This window comes from Alternaria burnsii (genome assembly GCF_013036055.1).
Source record: "Alternaria burnsii strain CBS107.38 chromosome Unknown 715, whole genome shotgun sequence".
NCBI lineage: Eukaryota > Fungi > Ascomycota > Dothideomycetes > Pleosporales > Pleosporaceae > Alternaria > Alternaria burnsii.
In genome coordinates, this window is record NW_024066116.1 from 711048 (window position 1) to 730480 (window position 19433).

General features: G+C 51.8%; 6 protein-coding genes across 6 annotated transcripts; 2 read left to right on the forward strand and 4 right to left on the reverse strand.

The window, feature by feature from the left end:
- Nucleotides 1-1159: 1159 nt before the first annotated feature.
- Nucleotides 1160-3372, forward strand: GT037_007383 (uncharacterized protein; the record flags this gene model as incomplete). Its single annotated transcript, XM_038932430.1, has 2 exons — nt 1160-1744; nt 1792-3372. 2 exons carry the CDS (start codon nt 1160-1162, stop codon nt 3370-3372), a joined length of 2166 nt encoding a protein of 721 aa, XP_038784918.1.
- Nucleotides 3373-4495: 1123 nt separating this feature from the next.
- GT037_007384 (uncharacterized protein) lies at nt 4496-5730 on the reverse strand (the record flags this gene model as incomplete). Its single annotated transcript, XM_038932431.1, has 3 exons — nt 4496-4882; nt 4931-5492; nt 5549-5730. 3 exons carry the CDS (start codon nt 5728-5730, stop codon nt 4496-4498), a joined length of 1131 nt encoding a protein of 376 aa, XP_038784919.1.
- Nucleotides 5731-6463: 733 nt separating this feature from the next.
- On the reverse strand, nt 6464-9123 carry GT037_007385 (uncharacterized protein; the record flags this gene model as incomplete). The annotated part of the gene is made up of 5 exons (XM_038932432.1): nt 6464-7234; nt 7287-7478; nt 7927-8455; nt 8524-8560; nt 8754-9123. 5 exons carry the CDS (start codon nt 9121-9123, stop codon nt 6464-6466), a joined length of 1899 nt encoding a protein of 632 aa, XP_038784920.1.
- Nucleotides 9124-9793: 670 nt separating this feature from the next.
- GT037_007386 (uncharacterized protein) lies at nt 9794-11559 on the reverse strand (the record flags this gene model as incomplete). The annotated part of the gene is made up of 4 exons (XM_038932433.1): nt 9794-10601; nt 10709-11196; nt 11244-11441; nt 11491-11559. Coding segments are annotated over 4 exons (1563 nt in total), but the record flags the coding sequence as incomplete, so codon positions are not given.
- Nucleotides 11560-12116: 557 nt separating this feature from the next.
- Nucleotides 12117-12658, reverse strand: GT037_007387 (uncharacterized protein; the record flags this gene model as incomplete). The annotated part of the gene is made up of 2 exons (XM_038932434.1): nt 12117-12577; nt 12625-12658. The coding sequence occupies 2 exons, from the start codon at nt 12656-12658 to the stop codon at nt 12117-12119; spliced, it is 495 nt and encodes a 164-aa protein (XP_038784922.1).
- A 661-nt stretch (nt 12659-13319) lies between these two features.
- GT037_007388 (glycosyltransferase family 15 protein) lies at nt 13320-19364 on the forward strand (the record flags this gene model as incomplete). The annotated part of the gene is made up of 10 exons (XM_038932435.1): nt 13320-13597; nt 13650-14048; nt 14096-14838; nt 15005-15211; nt 15437-15473; nt 15689-17891; nt 18440-18739; nt 18788-19052; nt 19103-19231; nt 19288-19364. 10 exons carry the CDS (start codon nt 13320-13322, stop codon nt 19362-19364), a joined length of 4638 nt encoding a protein of 1545 aa, XP_038784923.1.
- Nucleotides 19365-19433: the final 69 nt, after the last annotated feature.

Genomic DNA, 19433 nt, shown 5'->3' on the forward strand with positions numbered 1-19433 from the left:
TCTCAAACACGTTAATGCAGGCTGGTGCAAGGATTTGTGTTAGTCTGTACGGCCGAGGGTCCATGACATGCGTCCTGGCGTCCCCATGCATTCTCTCGCGCGCTCAGACCTCGACGCGACAAGACGAGGGTTCGTGGAACGCCTCGGCCAGTGCTGCAAAGCCGCTATTTCTAGATACAGGAGGATTAGCTCTGCGACGGCTTTACTAGCATCTCCAATGGCGTTTCCCTCGACAAGTGGTAGGTTTGGGAGCTCGACAGGGTAGCTGAGGTCCAAGACGTATTAGCAGCATGTTTCAGACGGGCTTAACAGGCTGAACAAGGCCATGGCCGAGCGCGCCTGCGCGTGCGTGCATCCAACGGACGTGTATCGATTGCAACAGTGTACCGCTTTGGCCAAAATATGCAGCTGTACTGTACCCAAAACCCCACGGCCCCATATCCAACAACATGCACGTCGTTCGTTCGCGCCGTCGACCGGCTTGTTGGCCTCTCATGCAAATGCAACGCTTGTGCAGCAGCGATCAGGCCTTTATTTGACTGCAGCCCCCCAGCCCCCGTTGTGTAGTGGTCAAAGGTAATGCCGGTCATACTGCTTGATTCGCAAATGCGCCATCAATAATAGCTTCCTCCTTCCCGCCGCGACACCCCCCATCCGACTGACCCTCCCCACTCTATTGGCACCCTTGTCCAAAGGGTACATGACGCTCTCCGTCTGATACATAGACCCTAAAGAACGCCTCTTTCCCCCCCGTTCTTTTGCTGCTGTTCCTGTTGCGTCGTCTGTGGCACGTCTCTCTTGTTTAACCTCGTCACTCTTTCTGATCGAGTTCGCTTCTTTTGACTCTTGGGGGCTATCGTTGTTAATTCTTTTATTGCCTATTCTTCGCTTGCTTGCTTGCATCTATTTTAGGAGGAGGAGGAACATTTGCCGCGCTTGTCGCTCCGGTCCGCCTTTGCTTTGCTTCTTACCCATCAATTGATTTCGCAACATCGGTGATGGTAGTCGAGAACATCAACGCTCGCTGGGTCATCCCGGTAAACTTCGCCTAATCGCAATCTCCAAGACTCGTCCGCATAACCGCATCCGCCAACAATCAGAATCAAAAACGTCGCCTTGCATCCATATGCTTCAACGAGAAGGATTTGTCCTCGCTGATATGAGTGCGTCAGCGCCGTCGCCTTCGCCTTTGCAGCGCTCTAGCTGGAAAGCTGAGGCCATCAGGAGAGGGAACTTGAAGATTAGCGGGCCGATCCCAATCACCGAAGATGTGCCGCTGAACGAAGAGGAAGAGAAAGAGTACGCAGAGAATGGCGTGCTGGACCGAACATTGCAGCCGCAGGACGCGCCGGTAGATCAGTATGAACGCTCGCAAACTCCGCCAAGACCGCTGCAGTCACCCCCACCTGTGCCTGAACAGCACATGTCAGCTTTGCGATCGAACCCGATCGGAGAGCAGACGCAACGCGATGACGCTGTTCCTGAGCGACCCATCTCTTCAAGATCCCCACCACAGGTGAGACAGTTGAACGAAGTACAACGCGAAAGCGTTGTGCCGTCGACTTCAATTGCATCCCCGACTCCCTTTCGCTCGACGCCAGAGAGCGCCAGTAAGGCTGCGCAGAAGAAGAAGCGCAAGAGCGGGCTCAGAAATGTATTTCGGAAGATGTTCGGACGAAAGAGCCCGGACCGGGAAGATCACGAGGAAGAACCGATGCAGCGTGGTCATAGCTACCACCACAGCGTAAGTCTGCGATAACACTGTGACGATCCAATTCTGACGATGGACAGGATCCTGGTCTGCTGAGGTCAACACCACCGCGAGAACCGAGGACACCGCCTGCCGGTCCTCGGATATCAGATCTGCCAATAGAGGAGCTACAGCCATTGCACCCGTTGGGCCAGCATCTCCCTTATCCCATGAACGTGAATGCCCCACCAGCGAGTCCACCCAAGGAGTATCTCACTTTCGACATGGATAGGCCCGATCTCGGTCGCCGGAGAGCGACACTACCCACTGTTCCAAGTGCTATCACTCACCGGCGCAGTTTGGACGAGCCCCGAGAGAAGCTATCAGCGTGGGATGAAAGGGTAGAAGAAGATGAGATGTCTCCAGGTATTGGTATCGCCGTGTCCAGCCCCACTCAAACGGTGGCCTCAAGACACGACAGACGACGATCGAGAAGCGCAGATGCTCTTCATAGTCTCGCCAAAGAACGCGCGTCGACGGAGAGAGGACGAAGTGCGGAGATTAAGTTCTGGCGGGAGAGCTACATGTCCGGCAGCATCTACAGTAGACCGCAAACGGCGAAAACGGTGGAGACCGTTCGCACCGTGCCGACGCAGGAGCCCATGATTCGTGAACCAGACAACGAGTCTTTTAACGAAATGAGCGCGACGCTCGTCCAGGCGGACGACTCGCAGACCCCCACTCCGGTCACCGAAGAGCCGGACCGCGAGCAGAAGCACGCTGAGCAACCCCCAGTCCCGGCCTTCAACTTTGGCGACCTGAAGAATGCGCTGTTTGGACCCAAAGAGGAGACTATTCCAGAGTCACCTCAAGTCAGAGACGTCTCCCCACCACCTCCGCCGCCAGCCAAGAGTCAACATCGCGTGCCCATTGAGGACCGCGTTCAAGATCTCGAACACAGGTACTCTAACCTCGAATCGCTTACCCGTCAGATGTCATCCCGCAACAACCGGCAAACCATCATTCTCGAAAACGCACCTCGTAACTTGCGATCAAGGAATCGGAGCGTATCCGCATCCGGTTCTCATTCACGATCTCACTCCAGAGCAGCGCCCAGCATTCACCAGGAGCCCATTCATCAATCAAGTAGCGAGACTCTTGATCCAGAGCCTGCGCCTGGTTCCCCAACTCTAGCGGTGCCTCCCGTTCCCAATACGGGCAGCAACGAGGAGAATGCGCGAGCGCTACGAAACGTGTATGAAGCGCTCAGACACGAGAGGGGCGCCAGGAAGGCATTGGAATCACAAGTTCGCACTCTTCAACATGACGTGTCCGATCTCCATGCTCTGGTCAACAAACTCATCGCTTCAGCGACCGCTACCTCACCATCGTATCCTACTCCTTCTCCTGATACGTTGGTAATCTCGAGTGAAGATCAGCGGATAAGCTGTTCTACACCAAGAGCTCCAACGCATGACCAAAATGTGATTTACGGTCAGAACAGCCATGGCAAAGACCAGCGACGGGGTAATGATGATTCGAGCGTTTACTCTGAGGAACTGGCGCGGAAGCCGAGCTACGATGATGTCGCGACGCCAGACGTGTGGGCGACACCCAAGGAAGAAGGGTTCGGCGGAAGTGGTTTCTTCTATGGTGAGGACAGGATGAGAGGATATGCTTGAAACTTTTGGATCGCTTGATGCGGTCTTGAGACGTGGAATGATTGGCAAGGTTTTCTTTCCTCTGGATACGTCTGAGTATGGCATGAACTTTGCATGTTTGTAAGATACCCAGCGTGGGCGTTGATCTGGCGCGCACGCTTCTCTTTGTTCAGCGGCTTCTTTTCTTGTGTTTACGGTTTGATTTAGCAAGTGAGCGTATGGAAATGCATGCATTCTTGATCAATTACTTGTGATCATTCATGGAACATGTGATGCCAGGTCCGCTGGGATCTGAGTGAGGTAAAAGATAACATATTTGTCATCTAAATCACGCAGCTGTATGTCAATAAATATGAAGCTATATTGTGACTGCCATCCACTGCCACGCGTAGTACCGCGATGACGCTTCTGCACCTTGTTATACACGGCGACTGGGCAACGGAACGATGAGTCTGGAGGAAAAGAACTGAACAGGTGCTTGATAGCTGGGAGACGAGCTGCAAATACCATTTCCATGACGACATGGCATGCTATAAAACGAAACTAGAGAACTTAGACAGGCACTTCCCTCAGTGCTTACATTAGCTGACATGAACGCCATAACATCACCAAATCCGCGCCCATTCTCTCCTAACTCACAGGTTGCAGAACCAAGCACTTGGGCGGAGTCAATGAGCTTAAGAATTTAAAGGCTGGACCATCTTATGTCTTCGGTAAAATTGTGGCACATGAGAAGAAGTGCGCTGTGTCTTCTTCCTCTCGATCCACAACGGAAGTGGGATGCAGGCTGCAGCATGACGTACACATAAAACAAGCAGGGATATCTTCGGAATGCGCTGTGTAGTCTACGGATACGTTCATGTCAATGAGTCTAGATATACGAAGAAATATGGGTGATGCTCTCACTTCTCCGTGTTACGATCAAACGTTCTCTATCCTCATCATGCATCGTGCTCGAACACCGTACCGTCTTGGACTCTTACACCAAGCCCTATATCACATAGTACAAAATTGGAGGTATGGTTGAAGAACTTCATTACATTAATCATTATGTACTTGTTCGCTTGCTGGCTCGCTTACAACGCTTCAAAAACATTTTTCCTCTCACAATAAATACTCCTCATACAATCATTATTGATCCCTACTAGTTGACGTGGGGAACATAGGTGGGACCTCTACCCTCCTCAAAAGTAGGTCCGGCAGGTCCGTCGAGGTAAGTACTTCCGCGGTTGCCCGCATAAGAGCTGTCCCTCATGCTCTCGCTGTAACGCGCATCTTTGACAACCTCGGGCCTTTGCTCGCCCTTGCGGCCAAAGCTCCAGGCGCCCAGAAGTACCAAAGCGAGGATGCCAAGATCGCACAGCTCGCCGAAGATGATGAAGAGAAAAGCGAGAGCCTGGTTGGTAGTGCGCGAATAGCTATTCACGTTCTTGTAGATGAGTACCAGCTGCGCAATGGAGAAGGCGTTGCGGGCCCAAACAAGAGGCGTTACGAGGAAGACGAAGCGGGTAAGAGCTGACTTGGAGCGGTTCTAGAAGTTGTCAGCAAATGCTTATGCGCACAAGAGGAGTAAACTTACACCAGTGACGCCATTCTTCCTGATACCAAGCCAGCACAGCACTGCCTCAAGCGTCGCACTAGTCGAAGCCGCAATAACAACAGCGACGTAGGTAACGTACAATGTTCGGACAACATAGTCACTGCGAATCAAACTGGGGTACGCAAGCGCACTGTTACCGCTACCACGCCTTGCAAGACCAACAGCCCAACTCGCGAATCCAAGAGCAAGGAGAGCCAAGATCCAGAACCCGTTCCAAACCCAAGATAGGAAACCAGGTTCCTTGATACCGGTACCGTTGTTCTGGACGTGGTTGGCGTGGATCCAGATGGCGCCTACGATGCACGCATTCATGATGATCATGGCGCATTGGTAGAGGAAGGAAAGGATGGAGATGATTTTCCCATATTTGATGGAGTCATTGTTGCCGAATGGCGCAGTGTACTGGGGGTAGGAGTATGCGGATGTGATGTAGAAGGGTGAGTTCAGACGGGATTGAAGGGCAACGATGGAGGATTGTGTTGCGTAGGCGATCATTAGGGTGAAGAGACCGGTGATGAGGAAAATTTGAGTTCCCATAGAGCTATTTCGTGTATCAGTAGCTGTGAAGTCTAAGTAAGAGAGACTGGAAGATAGTACCTGTGCCTCTTCTCGGTTGACCTGGTAAATTTCATAAATCTTCGTGGGCGGCCTGGTCCACCAGCAAGCTGACGACCGAACAAAGCAAGGGCCACCAGGAGAAGGATGATGGCACTTCCTGCTGTAACGACATGGAGGGAGAAGATGGCCTGGACGGTGCTGGTGGTGTTTGTGATGGCCATTGTGCGAGCTGGACGGATGCGCAGGACAGCGCCTGGGCAAGACCAATTCTTCAGATTATTTTGCTATAGTAATGTTGCGTCTCTGGATGCAAACACAAGAGACTTTATCACATCAACCAAATCTATGCGGTCATACCTCACAAGCCGAGGCCATGACGATGAGTTACTGTCAGACTCTGACAACGTTGACGTGCATCGAGACCCAGCAACCTTCTGGCCTGGTGTTTAGCCATGTGACTAAACGTAGCCTCCACGTAGATCGTGCAATCAATGAGTACGGTGCGAGTCGCGATGCTGCGTTGAGCTTGGTCGAATGACGTTTAGCGGCGCGGAGAGTTCGGAATGACGTCGCTAGCCAATAGCACAAGCGACACCATCATCGTAGCCAGATGCTTTTCTGTTTGCCCTCTATTTGAGTTAATTGCTTGGGCACCGAAGATCGTCGCGCTCGTGACGGTGTCATTGTGGTGGAGATGTGAGCGCGGGAGATGTGTTCGCTTGTGGCATGATCTTCCCAGGGGGTTTCTTACTTGTGGGTTCCGTGTAACCGTGTTGACGCGCTAGCTGGTGGGAACATGATGCGATGAATCTCAAAGCAGGATTTCCGAGGCGGACAAGAGAAAGGCGACGATACTCGAAATTCTCCTGCATCGAGTGCACACTATTAGAACGCGTGGATTGGCGAGTCTTCCATAATCGATGACGGGCTCATGGCTTTCTACACCCCAATTCATCAATCGCTCTTCCCAACTCCAACCACCCTTCCACTGCCTCTGAGTCCCAGCTCTTCGGGTGTCCTGAACCTCCGCACGGACTCTATATCATTCCTTCCACCGCTTTTGCGTTTGCCATGCTGCGCCTGTTCGTAGTCGTCTTTATGCAATCCACACCCAAAGATGATAAACAAACACACGATGACGAACAGCGCCATAACTGCAAGAATAAATATGAACAAAGACCAGATGCCAGAGCTGATGTAGTCGACAAAGGATGACGACGCCGAATTGACCATATGTGTCGCTGTGCCTTTCTTGCCATTGGCGTCCCAGTCGTGGAACCACATGTGCATCTTCATCGGGTTTTTGATATTTTTACGCGGAACAAGTGAAGCACGGATGATTTCGTACGCGCTCGCATGGTCGCCAGCTGAGAGCAAGGGACGCTGTAGAAGCACGACTTCCAAAACCTTCTGCTCCTCCTTGTCCATGATGACGGTAAGATGTGGAGAGGTCAGATCAGTCCACATCTCCATGACATCGAAGTAGAACAGTAGCGCGTTCGACTCTTTGAGATGACGCAAGGAGTAGGAGTACGAAGCGCCAAAGTAAGCACCTCCAAGGTTGTCGAGCTGATTGGATTCAACGAGCTTATCAACATCGTCTTTCGATGTGTCCAACAAGACCTGATTGACGTACATCCGCGGCAGAATCTTTGAGTCTGCTAGCAGTGGAGCATTGTTGATGCTCAAGTACGCTGAGTCGTAGGGGAGAGAGATGTTCAGCAGCTGGAGAACGTCAGCCTGCAAAGTCATTCTTACAGAAGTAAGATGCAATCACCAGAGCGTTATCATCTCTTCTCTCAGTCCATGGCGCATCGCTGCCTTGCGACGTGTCCTGGTGTAGGAATGGGCAGCCAATACATGGGAGCTTGGCAATCACGTTGTAGCCTTCTGCAACGGTGGTGATCTCCGGCGCAACTTCCGCAGCTACGAATCGTACGATCGCGAAAGCCGCAATGAGAGGTGCTACCTGGAATATCATGATAATTAATATGAAGATCCGGTTGAAGAGATGTTGCGCATGTTGACACGTTTGAGCTGAGTGTATGTAAGCCGAGGCGAGTGGGGCGACATCCTGGATCATGTGAAGGCGCGAGTTAGCGTGTTTGGAATACGAGCTGCATCAATTGCATTCCACTTTTTGTATAAGACGCGTAATTCTGGTTTTAGTTGCATTGGCTGAGTAGACTAGATTTTGGACGAACTCTTTCATAGTGTTCATTCTACTCATCAATATACACACTTGCTGTCAAGGGTTGCCCTCTCAAGCGCCGTCGCCAACTCTTCCCTTTCCATGAACGCTCGAGGATCAATATTGTAGACACATGTATCCAATGTTCTTGTATCATGGGTGAGCTACTCGCTTGCGTATAGAGAGCCTGCAATGTAGTGAGTGTTCATTTTGTTATTCCATTTACTTCATCTTGTCCATCAACGCCATTCTCTCTCATCAACATTTCCATGATCTCGTTATCGTCATGATCGTTGTACGTATCACATTGCGTTTCCAGGCACTCCTTTCCGGACGCTTCTGAACAGACTCCCACTGCATTGTCCGCTACATCCACATCCTTAGCGTTCATGCTCCTTGACAGCGCAACGCGAATCGTCATACACGCCGGGAGTGCTTCTTTACCTTCCTTGTTTCTAAGATGTTGTTCGACATCGCCCAACTTCTCCAAGATTCGCGCGCGATTTGCGGTCGGACTAAGCGGCTCAAGTCTAGGGTCCAGTTTGGAGCGATTGGAAACGACGAGAGCGCCAATCTCAATGATACGCCTGCTTCGTGACATTTCGTCGGGGCGTCTCATGTGTCGAAACACCGGACCTTCCGAGTGGATCGTATGAATAGTTGTGCCAGTGCGGTAATTCAATTCTTCAACGTCGGCCAACTCGTTTAGTGGTGTGCCAATGGGTGTTGGCAACAGGCCGCCTACCAACGAGTCACTGTAGATACGGTATGGTGTACTTGTCGGATTCGTTGGTCTGTCTCCTTGCGCGAGACCTTGACTTACACTCCTTCCATGCCGGTAGTATAGACCATTCCTTCTCCTGTGTTCTGGTGTACTCGATCTCGCGCGTGGTGCTTGAAGGCGAATGAAAGTTGGGTTGTTGATGCTATTACTTGCAGCGATCCGATTCGCGTCGCTAGTACTTAACGATCGACGACGATGGCCGTAGCATTGTGGCAGCTGTGCTGGATAGTTGTAGGCATTATTTTTTTGAGATCGTGTAGGATGGGGACGGTGATTGTAGTCTTGCTGATCAACTGTCGCTGGACGAACTCGTTGCAGCTCTAGTGGGTACGGATGTGGTGAGTTTGGCCCAGGGGTCGGGTACACTGGGGCGTTCAGGCCAAAGTCGTAGTCGGAAAAATTGGGCGTCGAGATCGCGGAGGGATTTTGTGAATCAGCGGGTACTATACAGTCTTCTTCGTATGTATAGCCGAGCTCCTCAAATATGTCGCTGTCGTTTGACAAGAAGACAGGCTGTGCTGAATCAGCTATTCCAAACAATTCTTCGAAGTCGGCTTGTGAGAGTTGTCGATCCTGATTCAACGATGGAGAGAACGGATCAACGGCTGTGCGACTGAGCGGCGTGCTTATCTGAGACATTTTGTTATGTGCTCGCTTGATCCTAGTAGATTCACAATATTGAGTAAAGCGCGAATGGTCAACCACAATCTATGGTCTGCTGGTACGCGAAAGATGTTACACAAGAGATGGGAGGCTGCGTAAACGATGCCCAAATATAATGCTGTTTCTTCCTTCCGTTGGCCTGAGCTGAGACAGACGGGCTTAGAGGGTTCGGTGAGCATAGACGGTGATGCTGGAGAGGGCGAATAGACGGATACCTACGTACAGGACATGACCGCTAGGCAAACATCGCTTCTATGCACGTAATGCATGTAAGCCAGTGCCAAGATGGAACGGGCACGCTCTCGATATCATGTGGGAACAGGTTTTATTTGCTATGCCTGCGTTAGAAACCATCAGTTGCGACGTTTTGGAGACATTCGTCAATGCAGACCATGTTCTTTCAGTCAGCCACGTTGCGCATACATTGTCTTGCAAGATGTTCGCAGGACCGGGGCGCATATGGAGATTTGACATCAGCGAGTATCCACGGATTGCTGTTTAGAGCCGAGACAATGAACTTCCAAACTCCTCGCTCTTTCGTCTTTATTGGGGCTTTCAAGTCGTGGCGTCATGAACGTGATGTTCCACGGTATTTTACATTCATATTATACAAACAAAACTGGCTCCCGAGGCCCCGGATGTTCATTCACTCCTTCTTCCCGTCAGCGCCCTTTCCTTTCTTATCCCAATTCCAAACCTCCCAGATCTGTTCAAAGATCATATCACCATAACTCTTCCCCTCCTCAATCGCCTTCTTCTCTTCCTCGAGTCTCCTCTCTTTCCATCCTTCCTCCTCATCACCCATCCAGAGCTTCCCCAGTATACTCTTCTCTTGCCCCTCCTTCCGCTCTAGACTCTTTCTACTCTTTTCCCTCTCCTCCCGCAATATCTTCTGCATCTCTTTGGCGCGTTCGGTCGGTAGTTCCATTGTTCGCATTGGACTGAGGTTTTGTACGAGGCCACGGCCCGTACGTAGGGTTATGAGGTGGTCGGCTGATAGGTAGAAACCGATTCCTAGTGAGAATGTGTAGAGGTCTAGTTTTCGGGGCGGCATGGCGGCTATTATTGGACATAGAACAAGGCCGCCAATGGCTAGGTTGCGTGTTATGCGTTGGTAGCGGGCTTGTTGTTCGAGAGCTAGACGTTCTTCTGGTGGGATGGGCATATTTTGTATGGGGGTTGGAGTCGCCATCTTGGAGGTTGTGGTTGTGCAGTCAAGTTCAGATGTAACGCGTCGATCGGGAAGTAATTTGCGCAAGAGTTGCAGGTCAGGTAGATGTGTGGAAGCGGTGATGGTAGGGCAGTTCAGTGAGCACGATGTCAAAAAGTTCAATGATGCAAAGACGGCGGTTAGCTCCCGCCTCGGCTGCAACTTCCTCTTCGGAGCGGAGGTGCTGCGGAGAAGTCGACGTAGACGCAAGCCATGTCCAGTACATAAGAGATACGCCTTATAACTGTGTATAGTGCAAGTGCGCGTAAAGATGCGCGGTCGTCCGTCCTGACCATTCATGCACGACCAATATCATACAACAAGCGCCTTCCTAAATATATGCTTTGTTACCGGTGAAACTTGCGCCTCTTTACATCAGCTCTGTCTTCGAATCGTGGGTCCTGTTCTCTCGCTGGCTCATCCTCCTTCCTTTTGCCCAGCCCTTCGAAAGTTCCACTGCTCCTCAGCCGTTTGGTTGGGGTTCTCTCCTGCTCACTCGCACTGTATCCACCTCTGCAACCTTCCTCGTCTGTGCCGACCGGCCCTTCTGACCTGGGCTCCTCCTCGTATGAATCGAACTTTCGTTTCTGCGCTGTGCTCGGAGTCTGCATCAAGCGTCGTAAGCGGTTCTCTTGCAGCCGCCGGTTGACCTCCTCTGTGACATCGACATGCTGAACAACATATGTGTCTTCGATCTTCGTTCGCTTTGCGCGTGGTGTTGGTGATTGGTCTACGAGAGGAGATATAGCGTGGGCGCTGGGAGTTGGGGTTTGCGCAATCGGTGTTTCTGCGGGACGCTTCGCGCCTTCGATACTTAGGCGTTTGTTTGAAGTCTTGGCCTGTCGCGTGTTAGGTCGGCATTTCGACCGCACATGGCATAGCAAACCTTCTTCTTCTCAGCCAGACCTTCGTCCTCAAGCTGATCTCTGAATCTCTTCATGTCGTCCTGCAATCTGCCTGACTTGTTTCGCAGCGATAGAAGGTCCGCGGAGAGCCAGTCCGGCGCATTGTGATCCGTCGCATCGAGCGTCTCATTGAGAAACAGTAGCTGGGCGCGCAGACTCTCGATGTGTTTGTCAAAGTCCTGAAGATCGAATGAGAAATGTGACGGGATTGGTAATTGTGTGAATTACCTCGAGCGACAGCTTCGCCATTTTTATGGCAGAAGTTTGAAGACGAACAAGGGCAGACGCATGCAGGAGACTTCGACATTAGTTGCGGAGTCCCGAGCACTTGGACCCCCCTGTTCCGATCGGAACCGGAATGAGCATCTTGGGATCATGCCTCTTAACCACGAAGGAGCAACATGATAGGCCATGGTTACGTAGGTGCATGACGCTAGTTGATGGGGTCCCAGACTACTGAAAACTGTTCATGTACTATTGTGATTGATATTGTGATGTCAACTTTAGTAGTAGGTATGCCTACTTGTGGCCCTTTCCATCCTGCACATGTAGCAATTCGTGGCCGTCGTACTTGATATCTCATCCCTCCATACAATCTCCCATCCTGCATGAACATTCATTCTACACACGACATAGCTAAATATCGCACTTCTATTCCATGTTACTTGCATCGCGCCACTGTCGTTCTTCGTCTACGACCAATTTCTGTATCCATGGAAGCGAAGCGCTGGGGACGCAAAGGGGAACTTTTCCCCTGTTGTTGGCGCCTCGTGTTTAGACTGGGTACATGTCGCTATTTGTGCGAACGGTCGGATGGTAAACTGCACAATCTCAGCTGGACAATTCGACGGTCTTCAACCTTCATCTTCGCCAAACGTAAGCTTGACAGCTTTGGCCTTCTTCTTAGGCTTCTTCGCAGGTTTAGCATCCGGCTTTTCCACAGCTGTCTCTTCTTCCCCCTTGCTCTCGCTCTGGTCTTCACTGATAATCTTTGCCGCCTTGCGCTTCTTTGCATTTGTACCAACTTCGGCAATTTTGTCCTTTGATTGTGATTTAGAACCGTTGTCTTTCTTCTCGCCAACCTCATCGGTGGCAGTCTCTTCCTCCTCTTTACCATCTTTGCCAGAGACAAGCGCATCATACTCCTCTTTGCTTAGTGACTGGTTTGTCTCTTCAATGACATAAGTAGGTGCGTCATCCTCGTCATCGTCTTTTTTCATCCTCTTGTTCCTGGCGATGGGGTGTTCATGACGAGCTGTGTCCCCACTGGTGAGCTGGCCACGCAGGCGTTGCAAGAACGCTGGCTGTGAATTGTCTGCAACAAGTTAGCAGATATTGCAGTGCTGGAGCGTATCCGCTCACCAAAATGCAGGTCCTTTGCTTTGAAGTTACTCATGGTGGTTGTAATGCAAGGGATGCCGATACGACATGCGTGTAAGGTCTAGATTGGCCGCCTGGCTGAATGTCGTGTCGATCGCTTAGCGGTAACTTTCCGTGCGGCTCCTTCAACGTCTTGGCTGTGGAGATTCTTGGGGTACACTTTCAATCTACGTTTTCCATCTCAGAGTTGATTCGCCTTGTCAAGCCTCTGAACTGAATCGGCGTGTGAAGGTTCATTCCCAGAATGTATTGGTCCGCTGCACCTGCTATCAGCGTCTGTGCTAAAGTGCTTGGCGCGTCACCACCGACAGGGAACATGTCAACTAGCAGATCTCGAAACGCATACGCAATCGTCGGCCGCTAATAATTTACATTCAGCGACCCTTTTCCCTCCTTTCACTCCGTCAGGGTTACAATCTTGAGCCTGTCGCACCAATCACCAACCGCCCGCCATTGTCGTACGGCCCATCTGGAGTCACGACCCACACGCTCGTTATCGATCAAGCTCCCTGGCTTGAACACGTCGCCCTTTCCTCGTCCACAACCGTCGCACTCATCTACCACTCTCTTAAACGTCCCCGAAGTTACTTCGCATCGCTCGCGACTGGGCCATAGAGGGGAAGGACTGCCATTGGCAGGGAACACATTTCAGGAGTTGCCATCACCAGGGCGCCACTATGGGCTTCCTCCAAGATATGACCAAGAGGCTACCAACCTCGAAAGATAAGATAGACACATTTGACGACCTACCGCGCCGCAATGAAAAGACGTCGTCGCGACTATCCTTCTTTCGACGTAGGATACGACTGAAGGGGAGCTCCTCAGTCTCGATACCTCTGGGCCTGGTGCTTCTGTTTCCATGTCTCGTTATAATAATAATCATAATCCTGTTCGTGAAATCGCCAGACTCGCAGGGCATTATGAACATGCCAGCCGGCGGTCCACCATCAATAAGGTAAGAGAACTTCGTTCACCACAAAACGGAGCCAGCAACTAACATGGCGCAGACGGATAAGCGAAAAGTACGATAAGCCATTCGCAGTAGGCTGTCTCGAGCCACAGGTCAACGGACCCCGAGCAAACGCCGCAATCGTAGTCCTGGCGAGAAACAAGGAGCTAGATGGTGTCATACAATCGGTCAAGTCGCTCGAGAGACACTTCAACCGGTGGTTTCACTACCCATATGTCTTCCTGAACGACGGAGATTTCAACGAGACGTTCAGAGAGACTGTTTTAAGCCACGTTAGTGGTTCGGTGGAGTTTGGAAAGATACCTCCAGAGCAATGGGGCTTCCCCGACTGGGTAGACCCAGAGGTTTACAAGGAGGGAATCGCCAAGCAGGGTGACAGGGCCATTATGTACGGTGGCATGGAGAGCTACCATCACATGTGCCGGTTCTACTCAGGGTACGTTTTCAAGCGCAAGTGGTTCTGACTCCTGCTAACATTGGCAGCCAATTCTACAAACACGAACTACTCGCCAAGTATGAGTGGTACTGGCGTCTCGAACCCGAAATCAAATTCTTCTGCGACATCACATACGATCCATTTATCCACATGATTCGAAACAAGAAGACCTACGGATTTACCATTGCAGTGAAGGAACTGAGGGAGACTGTGCCCAACATCTGGAGATATGCGTCAGCATACAAGCGGAATAATAACCTGACTTCGAAAGGCATGTGGGAAATGTTTGTAGAGAAGCCAGAGAAGAAGGACGAGGAACTCAAGACAGAGCCTAAGAAGAAGAACTTCTTTCCCCAGGATATCATGGATACCGAGTTCGGCACAGAAGCCATGCCGGACATCCATCCCGAGAACATGGAAGGCGAATCTTACAACATGTGTCATTTCTGGAGCAACTTCGAAATCGCCAATCTCAACTGGTTCCGAAGCAAGGAATACAACGACTTCTTCGAGTTGATGGATCGTAGCGGCGGCTTCTGGATGGAGAGATGGGGAGACGCGCCTATCCACTCGCTGGCCGTTGGAGCACTACTTGGTCCTGAGGATATTCACTACTTCCGCGATTTCGGATACCGGCATACCACGATTCAGCATTGTCCCGCCAATGCCCCCGCCCGGCAGCTCGCACGCGAGCCATACCTAGAGAAGACAACACTCGACGAGAAGGAGCGACTGGAAGAAGACAAGTACTGGGCGCAATACGACCCCGTCAAAGAGAATGGCGTCGGCTGTCGCTGCAGATGCGATACGGACATTGTCGACGTGGAAGGCAAAGAAGGGTCCTGTCTTACAGAGTGGGTGGAAGTTGCTGGTGGTTGGGCGTCGCCCGGACCAGATGGACCATGATCTCTTCTCGCGTGGTATTATATCAGCTTCGTGCTATCATTTTGCGGGAGCGTTAGCATGTACTCCTTTTTCGAGTAAGGCGTCAGGTGTTGGCATTGCATACGGGTTGGGCAGCCCTTCATTAGAGTATCAGGACTATGGGGGCGTCGTAGAAGCGCCAACTGGCTGCACATTGGCAGATACAGCACACGAAAACGAATACGAACAAGTCGAAAACACTAACATTGTTTCGGCTGCTGTGAATCAGTCACTACACTGTACGTGAGCCCGTGGTCGCCCGCAGTCGGGGATCGCCCACTTTATTGTATGCGCATGTGAACCATGTTCCGTATCTTATCGCTTACAACATGGCCTGCGGGGTATACATACCCCCATTGGCATCCCACCTAAGCACCTAAGCCCTACCGTCCATCAGCACCCTGTCATCACCACAACTCGCACTTGTTTGACCATTCATTCACACTCACATTCACTGACAACAGCCCAACAGTCGGTGTATCATCAAGAGTGCCCAGCTTGGTATGTGCTGTTATCTGCCCCGCGTGGTCTCCACTCCTCCCGAAGGCCCCCATACGCGCTTCGCCCGCAGCTAGTTAGGCAGCGTCCACCTGGTGCCCACCACAACCACCTCACCCTTGGCCGCTCCGCCTCCCCTCCTTCACCACACTCGAACCTCTCTGAACCTCTGCACACTCACTAAGCACTGCATGAACACGAGCTGACATGTCATCCAGCGAGCCTATTCAGTCTCAAGATCTAGAGTTCCCTCCGGTTCAAGTTGATCGCTCACTTACTAGGCTCGATCTTGAAACACTCATGATGAGGTCGACGCAACGTCGGCAGCCAGAAGAGGCGGGCAGCACTCTCGATGACAGCAGCTATGATCTGCTCGGCGACGGCATCATTGACATGTCCGACGACGAAGCACACACTGAGTCCATCGCGTCCACCGACGGTCCTACCCCGGATGACACGTCCGACGACTACAGTGATGACGACGGCGAGTATGATACCGTCGAGCGAGGCTTGCGAGATAGCACATACTCCTCGCACGCTGGGCACCACGAGCACCCCGCCCAAGTACATCCCATACTGTCCGGCGAGGACTCTAGTCTGACAGAGGTGCCCCCGTACCTAAGTGGGAGCATGAGCCCAAGGCATTTCATACTCCACGAGCGAGCCACAAGCAACGCTGATGTAACTCATGGAAGCAGTGTCATAAAGAGCTCAGCGGGTTACACAGACGAACTCCCACCCGTGTTCGAACGTTATGGTTGCAAAGAAATCAGACTGTCGGTCAAAGCAGCCTTGTCTCAACAACCGCTTACCACCCCCGACACGTACCGAATACTTTACGTTGGCAGTGGAAAGTGGGCAGAAGGCACCATCACGTCCAAGATCGGCGCGGCACTCGCTGCCTACCCTGACACTTCGAAGACGGTCATGGTCCGCGGTCAGGTTGAGCCATACGCTCCAGTCCCACAAACTGATCGTTGTGCCGACATGTTGGTCTACAATGCTGGCCACATTCGCGTGGTCACCGAAGATGGTCGCCATCTGATGTTCGGTTCTGGCGCCTCTGCTCGCTCTCAGGATCAACCAGACCTTGTCGTCCTATGTCATCCAAGCGTCCTTGACCACACTGCTGACAAGCAAGATCTTGCATCTGTTAAGAAAGTATTTGATCGCGAAGCAATTCCATGCATCGAACTTGCTGAGACTAACCCATTCGGGGCCGGGTCTTCTGCTGACAAGAATACGTCGTTGCGAGTATGCGTAGAAGGTCGGGAGAACCCAAACACTGACTACGAGCTGAAGGAAGTGCTGCCTCTTGACATCCACCAATTCGATCAACTTGATCCATCCCAGCTTAACCGCCACCTCGCACTGATTAGTCCTCATCTAGCGACGGCCCAACACACAAAGGCTTTGACTGCCCGTAAGTCGTGGCTCGGCGAGAAGACCCATGCCCGTCTGAAGAAGATTGGTCCGCATCTACACTGGGCCAGGTGGCTAGCATCTGCCATTGTTCTATTAGTCCTTGTTCCTGCACTGCTTCAGCGTACAGCCTACCTCCCTATGCTCTACCAGAAGGTCTCGCAGATTCAGTCGGTATCACCAGCCGTGTCTGAGGCACAGAGCATTATGTCCACAATCACACCCATAGCGGCAGTGTCTCCAAGCGTGGTTCATTCTCCAATGTCATCTCCCACTTCAACTCCGACAGCATTTCAAGGAGGGCTCACCATCGTCCCCCCTCAGCAGAAGCAACCTCACCGAAAGCCAAAGGCAAAAAACGACCAAGTTGGAGGTTTTGAGATCCAGACCACTGGGGATCATCAGTTCATTCTGCGTCCTTCAAAGACGTTCAGCTCGAGCCGGAAGAAGCCTCAGCTCCAGATTCATGTTTCCCACCAGTCAGAAGAGGTTCCAGCACGCTACAACCGAACCATCACTGGCGAGTACATTGTCGATCTGGAACAGCAATACCGCTTCGACAAATTCAACGTCAGTGTTGCTACTCACTCAAAGCCTCTCCTGCGGCAGTCCTTTGAAGTAATGCTGGGACACAACAAGACCGCACTGGATCAACTTCTCGACACCGCCAAGTTGAACATGTTCGATACACAGAGCGCCCTTCTAAACGTCTCAGCTACAGCCGCACAAGCAGTGCAAGTATACATGGCTGGCTTAGATGCGTACGCCTCGAAACAGCTTCAAGAAACTAAGAACCGACTGGAGATGAAGACGCGACGGGCAAGACAGATCCCAGAAGCTACATGGATGGGATTACGAGATATAACCGCGCCAGTGCGGACGTCGTCAGCGATGAAGAAGGCTAGGATGAATGCCCTTCGCGTCAGGTGCAAGATGGAAATGGCAGCAGGTTTATCTGCCAGGGGAGATGGTGGAAAGCAGAGCTGGGCTTGTGCAAAGGTGCGAGGAGGGGCGTAAAGAAGACGGCACGCAGTGGAGGATTTATTTCGCTTCCTGTACTGTTTTCTTTTGTTTAGGCAGCGGCGTATGTAGGACTCGAAGGCAAACATGAAGGTGCAGAGTTATACCCATGGGATTTGATTGGGATACTGGGATGTATGGTGGGATGACTAGGAGTTAGAGGCTTGTCAAATTCATCATATACCATAGTGGGTCTACAGCAGCTTGTAGGCTGGCACAAACCTTTGCCCGGCTATTATGGCAGTTGTACACGCATGACATGTATCCTGTTATCATGTGAGTAGCCGAGATAAAGACTGGACGCAAATATGGCATGGTGCACCATGTGTCAATTGTGACGGCGCGTTGGGCAGGGATATCACGCACGTCCCTGAGCCCAACCGGGTAAGGCGCATTCTGGAGGGGCATCCCACTTCCTCAATTTACAGGCAGGGTGTTGACACAAGAATCCACAAACAACACACCCTTCACCCCCAAGTACACTTTTCTTCTTATCAAACGCAGACCCATATACCACCCATCCATAGTCGAAAATGTCTGAAGCAGCCAAGCCCGACCCCGCCGCCGAGCAGGTCGCCAACCCTGCGGCGACTCTTGTCCAGGACGAGACCGCAAAGGTCACAACAGACAAGGCTGCCGACAAGCCTGAGACTACCACTACCACCGAGAGCAAGGATGACAAGCCCATCACCGAGAAGGCGACAGAGGCAGCAGCCGCAGTGAAGGACAACGTCTTCTCCATGTTTGGTGGCGGCCCCGCAAAGGTCAAGAAGGACGAGGAAGACGACGCCAACGAGCCATCAGGTGCCTCGAAGCCCAAGGGCGATGTACGAATACCACCAGACATTTTGTAGGGAATTCTAACACAGCGACAGGACGAAGACCCCGAGAACGAGGAGCCCGATGTCGATTTCCAGCCCGTTGTCCACCTCACCGAGAAGGTCGACACCAAGACCAACGAGGAGCTCGAGGAGCAAGTCTTCAAGATGCGCGCCAAGCTGTTCAAGTTCGACAGGGAGTCGCGGGAGTGGAAGGAGCGTGGCACTGGTGATGTCCGGTTATTGAAGCACAAGGAGAACGGCAAGACCCGTCTTGTCATGCGACGAGACAAGACACTCAAGGTCTGCGCCAACCACTACGGTATGATGCATGAAACACGGATATGGGAGTGAATACTGAGAAGTGCATAGTTGTCCCCGACATGAAGCTGTCGCCCAACGTAGGCAGCGACCGTAGCTGGGTCTGGAACGCCGCCGCCGATGTTAGCGAGGGCGAGCCCGAGGCTCAGACTCTGGCTATCCGTTTCGCCAACAGCGAGAGTAAGTGCTGCGAGATGGCTTTGACTAGGCAGCAGGACACTAACTATATTTTGCAGACGCCAACCAGTTCAAGGAGGCTTTCATCAAGGCCCAGCAGGAGAACGAGGCGCTTTTCGGCAAGTCGGAGCAGTAGATAGGTCGGATAATAGCGAGTTGGACGATAGGATGAGATATGAAAACAAGATGGATTGCATGAACAGTG